General features: G+C 32.9%; 1 protein-coding gene across 1 annotated transcript; it reads right to left on the bottom strand.

Moving 5' to 3' along the window:
• Nucleotides 1-470: 470 nt before the first annotated feature.
• Nucleotides 471-2,952, bottom strand: LOC143625772 (uncharacterized). The gene is made up of 8 exons (XM_077096019.1): nt 2,755-2,952; nt 2,187-2,300; nt 2,007-2,075; nt 1,795-1,814; nt 1,649-1,701; nt 1,490-1,520; nt 1,318-1,399; nt 471-713 (listed from the first exon to the last, which is right to left on the bottom strand). The coding sequence occupies exons 1-8, from the start codon at nt 2,933-2,935 to the stop codon at nt 520-522; spliced, it is 744 nt and encodes a 247-aa protein (XP_076952134.1). The 5' UTR covers nt 2,936-2,952; the 3' UTR covers nt 471-519.
• Nucleotides 2,953-6,244: the final 3,292 nt, after the last annotated feature.

Here is a 6,244-nt window from a genome sequence, read left to right as displayed (position 1 = left end):
AAATATTATTTTACTATTATAAATTTGTTAAAAATGATGAGGTTTAATATGGGAGTGACAAGTGGCAAAACTTATAGCTTTTTATTAGAGTATAGATATAGATATAGATAATTCCATGTTTTAAATTATTGATTTGTAAATATTCTATAATCACAATTTAGATAGTGTTAAATGAAAGAAAAAACTGTTAAAAAAAGAAATTCAAAGGTAGTCAATAAAGTGTTTACAGTTCATTTCAACATTTACAAAACTTACACATATCAAAGAGTAACAAAATCCATTATCCAACAAATGGAAAGACCAAATGAAAAGAAATAATAACAGTCTACCCATTTCACACGGTAAAAATTTGTTCATGTTTGATGTTTCCTCTCTCAAATCAACAATCAAATGAAAATAAATAGCAGAAACCAGCATGGCATTTTAAAGACCTCTAACCACTTTTACAACTTGCAATAAGCACCATCACAAACTGCTGATTACCAAGCTCCTGAGGATATAACCGACTCATGTTGTTGATCAAATATTAACCGTCAACGAGTCAATGATATCAGAGTTCCCACACGTTTTCATGCAGACATATATAAAATGAGAACCTGGATCATCTATAACATAATCAGCAGGAAGCATTCCGTTCTCAGTGATAGGAACAGGTGATAGATAAGATTTAGGTGATGAGGTTGAACCGACTGGCTTTTGGAAACCAGGCCGAGCTGCAACAAACAATATACGCTTCAGTACTGAATATTACAACAATAATCTAGTTATTTTAGAAAGCAATTAACATATTCCAAATAAATCCATTCAGTTAAATGAGTTCAAATTGCCACTATACAAGTATCCCGCTTACTAGAATTACAAGTCTGAGATTAGGCTTAGAGATTATCGTCTAAGCGAAAGATTGTTGAGTTGTGAGGTCTGGTTTAACTAGAGCTAATTTGTTGGCCAACTTATGGTACAAGGTCAGCTCAATATTGTTGGTCTTCAGCTTGGCAAGCTTGAGTTAATGCATAGCTTATGTAAGTTAATGTTCCCTACGTTAATGCAGATGGAGTGGCATGTACCGATGAACGATCAAAAGTACCAGGCTGTATTCCTATATTCTTAATTGTTTTTGCACTTTCCACTAGTATTCCTATTGGTACTGTGGTGTTTCTTGAGCACACATTTCTCCAACAATGAGAATATGCTAGGTGATTCTTTGGTAGGTTAAACTCCACAAACAATGGTATCAACTATTCAAGAATAGAACGAAGATTAAAACAAAGTGATAAATATGATGTGCACATCAGACGGGATTAAAAAAAATGAACTTACGTATAATGTACAACTCTATTTTCCAATTGTAAGCTGGCTTGTTTATATGAACCATCCGCGCCTTCGGATCACCATATGTAATCTGTAGAATGATGTGGTTAGTGACGTCTAGCTGCAATATGAGGTCTTTAAAAGAACTATAACCCTTAAAGAAAACAATTCATCATCCTACCAGCATATAGACCCCTCCAGGTTTAAGAATCCTACAAATAAAATAACAGATTTTATAATTATGACAATCAATAAGATATATAATACAATATTCTTCTTTTATGGTTAAGCTTAAAATACATAAGCAGCACAACAAAAGAAAATGAAAGAGACTTAAAACCTGCTCACTTCCCCCAGCATTTGAGAAGCACTAACTGGAGCATCGGTTCCACACTTCAAATTCAAGGGAAGTTGAAGAAATTAGAACACGCGCAGCAATTATAAAAAAAATATAAAAGAATCTGATTTGGAAATTAAGTAGGTTACCATCAGTGCGTCAAGAGTTCCTAAAACCCACAGATCAGAAACCATGCAAACGAAAGAAGAAAAAGAATAGTTTATATAATAAAACATATTATAAATTCGGTAAATTTCAACGAAAGTACCGAAGGCTTAACCTAAATGGGAAGTCAATAAAAGTCTGTTCACCACCGAAACATGACAAAACTAGAATAAGAGTGAATGAGATGAATCTATACCTTTATCAATTACACTATCAAATAAATCGTCCAGAAAAAAACTCATATCCCAAACATCCATCTGCATATCTTTAAGCATAATAAAAGAAAATCAATAACCGTAATGTACCACAACTTTCATAAGATAATAAACATCCAAGATATCAATAATAATATTATGACAAACAAAAGTACACATACATTCCAGTTGAGGAACATGCTCGTATTTGCGTCGCATCATTTCAATAGCGACACCGGATATATCAACATTCATGATGCTTTCGTACCCGTCTTTAACCATGTCCTCTGATATAACTGCAAATAACTAAATGATTATTATTAACTAATGTACGGAAACGTATCCATTACTAACATTTTACTCAAAAGAAAGTTCAATAACTGTTATCTCCATTTATGCTTAACATACCATAATTTCACCAATTCATTTACTATGTTATCAATACGAGTGTAAATAGTTTGGATCAAATACAAATTAAATTAACGTGCTAACTATGCGTATCAAGTAGTGTAGTTACATATACAGCACCGTGTAAATACTTTATATTGTAGTGTAATTACAGCACAATGTAATTACATAATTACACTATTTGTATATATAATTACACTACTTGATTTGCAAAGTCAGCCCGTTAATTTAATTTGTACGATAACTTTTCCCTTATTATATATTAGCAAAAATGACTAGTATCTCACTAAGCATATAACCTAAAGCCCTAATTCATGTAAGTGAAATGGTGATGGAGGATACCTGCATTGCCGCAATCAACCATAAGGATTGGAGAAGAGGTGGGAATGTATTTACGAATAAAAGGACGAAGAGCATCGTAGTGCTGGTACCAATCGAAGGATGCCTCGAGAGTGTATCCAGCGTCCCAGTAAACCGAGTCGCCGTAGTTGTAAGTCTGGCAAGCCGACTCGTCTCTTATCATCTTTTATTTATTTATTGTAACCACTGATTCAGGCAGTTGTTAGGTTAGAACTCACGCTCGGCGGCGGTATATGACGGTGGTGGTTTGGATTTTGTTAGGTAAATTAATATTCCGGAGGATTATTATCATAAGGCGAACAAGGTGTGCATAAATGACTTGTATAATACGAATTTAATGATGTACGTTGATTTGTCTTTTTAGTAATCTAAAGTTCTGAAACACGGTAGCTTCTTTGTACAGATCGTAATTTATGTGAGCGCATCATTCCCACGGTCATCGGCATGGGCGTAGCTTAGTTGGGGTCAACGGTGGCCCCGACACCCTCCATTTTTTTCTTGATAGTGTAAATTTATTCGTTTCCAGCCGAAATTTTTTATAAATAGTATAAATTTATCCAACTTTGACCGAATCTTTTTGGCATGCCCCGCTCTCGTTTAGGGAAATGTTTATACGTATTGAGTCCAGGCCTCTCGGCGTACATGTCAAAGCTTTGCGATTGGTCACCAGAACACCACACCGGTGTTTCTGAGCATGACCATGGGTGCTGGTTCGTTGAAATTTAAACTAGCGTGGAAAGTGATGTTATATGAGTGTGTCAACACCATTTCCTATGTTGTCATACATTCACCATACGAGTTGTATTTATTTCATACAACTCGAATGATGAGTGTTTGAATAAGTCAAAAGAATTACAAAACTGTGAATAACCAAAGCCGTATTGAAATAATGTTGTTAGTCATTGTTTAGTTGAATGGCTCAAATTCGAAGAGATTTGGTTCATTTATAAAATACTCACCAAAGTTTTCAACTTCTCAATCTTCTCTCTTTAACTTGTATACAGTTTTCTAAATTCCCAAGCTTGAAATGATAAACCCACACAATTGGTGCAACCCAAATGATCCCGAGTGTGGATTGGCATATCCAAGGATTCAAAGACGAGCAGTAATTTTTTTGAGAGGTATTAATTTTTCATGCTTCAATGACTAAAATAAATAAGAGAACAAAAAATTATAAATTGACAAATGCCATGTTATTAGTAACATCAATCCCACGGAGAGCATGACCATAAATTCCTTCAACATAGATTGTCACAAGGGTCTAGAGCTATTTCTCTTACTGAGTAAATTAATTTTTACGAGTTGTGTCTCACTACAGGTTTTATCCTCATTGACACACTTTATAACCATCCGTCTACATAACCCAGTCATGATCAGTAAAATACTTTCTCATGTCTATAAGAGGATGTATAACGGTGCCCGTGATAAGCAATGGGAAAACCTGGCACCGACCAAGGAAAACTTGGAGCACCAGCCACTAAATCCGTTTCTTTTTTTCCTACCGAATTCAGTTATGGGTATTTAGAATAATATCTCGTGAACTGCTTAGACATGCAAGCAAACAAGGAAAATGAATATTGAATATACATTATAAATGAGTTGAAATAATGATTGCTACTAAACTATAAATTATTGATATGGGGTAATGTATTACAAAGGACAAATTAAGACAGAATGTGACATCTTATCATAAACCTTTTATTTAATGTTTTGTTTATGATTCAAATTAGTATCACCTAAGCATGTGGTTTTTGTTACTATGTCATTTTAACTTAAAAATGAATGGTATGGTACTAATTTATTTGTTGTTGTCCGTTATTAGCTTGTTCAGGAATCCTTACTAATAGTGATTATTCTAAACTAATACCCATAACTCTTTTTTATCATGGTAATCATAATATGCTAAGTTAATTGTAATTGCGGGTGATATATATAAGATCATGTTGTATAAACGACACTAACCAAAGTCACATGTAGGTATTGCAAATGAATAATTGTTTCATTCGTAATTAGACTCGCATCGTACTGAGTTCGTAAACAATATATTTATTTATAGATATGTATTTATTCGGAAAACCGATGACGTTTTCACCGTATTAGTCAAGCACCTCTCTGGTGCATATCAATATTTTGAACATGTATACCCCACGTGATATATTAAACACAATCAAAAGATGAAACAAGAAAGCAAATTTAATTTCTTGAAAGCAAATGTGCATACATCATTGTCCATTCTCTCCCTGTTATGAGTGTTTTGTGCCTTTTCTATTCATGCTCCTGTGTATATCATTTCATTTTATTTTATTGTGGGTTCCATCAAATATGAAAAAGACTAAAGAGCCTAATACATACAATTATGTCTAATTTATTCAACATATACTTCATAAAAAAATCGCAAATTTATTGTCTTAACATAAGTAATTGCTACAATTTAAAATTTGAATACAATGTAAAAAAAGATGCATTATTTAAAGAAAATAATACATACAATAATATCTAATTAAAACCATTTAATACAAAATCCATAAAGTTTATTATCTTATCATAAAATAGTGCTACAGTTTAAAATTCTTCTAATAATGTTTCAAAATAATGTATTGTTATAGAAATAATAACTAGGATATAGCCCGTATAATACACAAAATGAAACAAAAAAAATTAAATTTAATAATACATAATAACATACATTATGGATACATAAGATATAAATAGTGATGAATAAAATTTTATAATTCCTAAATATTCAAAAGTCTCATTTAGTGTAATATTTAAAGTTATTGTTGGTCACAATTAGATCTTGAACTAGAAAAACAAAACAGAAAATACGGACCAGATTTCTACTAATTTTTGTAGTTGTATTTCTTATAAAAACTTATTTGTAGTAGTGGTAGTGGTAGTGGTACATAATCAAATAAACAAATCCCTCTATTTATAGAGTGGAAAACACAAAACTACTTGACACACAAGTTGATCTTACACTCTTATCCTATCCACTTGTAATCTTCTGCAGATTTACTTAAGCAAGCAACCTGAATTTTCATTCCACTTGGCTTGCAACTTGTTTTATCTTTTCTACTAAACTTTAACCCAAAGTTAAATATGAAAACTGTTTTTACTGGCTGGTAAAAACCGAACTGAACAGTAACACGGAATCAACTAACATTCACCCCCTTGATTCCGTTCTTCAAAGCTGTTAGGTCTTCAACTCCTAGCATTTCCCTCATCTCGATAAACTTGACTCTTGGTAAGGCTTTAGTCAAAATATCGGCTTTCTGTTCATCTCCACTCACGTGCTCTATCTTCACCAAATTCTTTTCCACACATTCTCGGATGAAGTGATACTTAGTATCAATATGTTTGCTTCGTCCGTGAAATACTGAATTTTTCATTAACAAGATTGCAGACTTGTTATCCACACGTAGTGTTATAGCTTCCACACTTTTCTCAGTTATCTCCTCTAATAGACCTTTCA

The sequence above is a fragment of the Bidens hawaiensis genome, unplaced genomic scaffold, assembly GCF_021521415.1.
Source record: "Bidens hawaiensis isolate Kalapana, Puna unplaced genomic scaffold, B.hawaiensis_p1.1 tig00004242_1, whole genome shotgun sequence".
NCBI lineage: Eukaryota > Viridiplantae > Streptophyta > Magnoliopsida > Asterales > Asteraceae > Bidens > Bidens hawaiensis.
This window is presented reverse-complemented; position numbering and strand designations above follow the sequence as displayed.

Coding starts and splice junctions, on each gene's coding strand:
- LOC143625772 (XM_077096019.1), bottom strand. CDS start 2,935: ATGATAAGAGACGAGTCGGCTTGCCAGACTTACAACTACGGCGACTCG. Junction 2,301..2,754: donor GGTTGATTGCGGCAATGCAG/GTATCCTCCATC, acceptor AGTTATTTGCAG/TTATATCAGAGGACATGGTT. Junction 1,521..1,648: donor ATGCTGGGGGAAGTGAGCAG/GTTTTAAGTCTC, acceptor TTTTATTTGTAG/GATTCTTAAACCTGGAGGGG.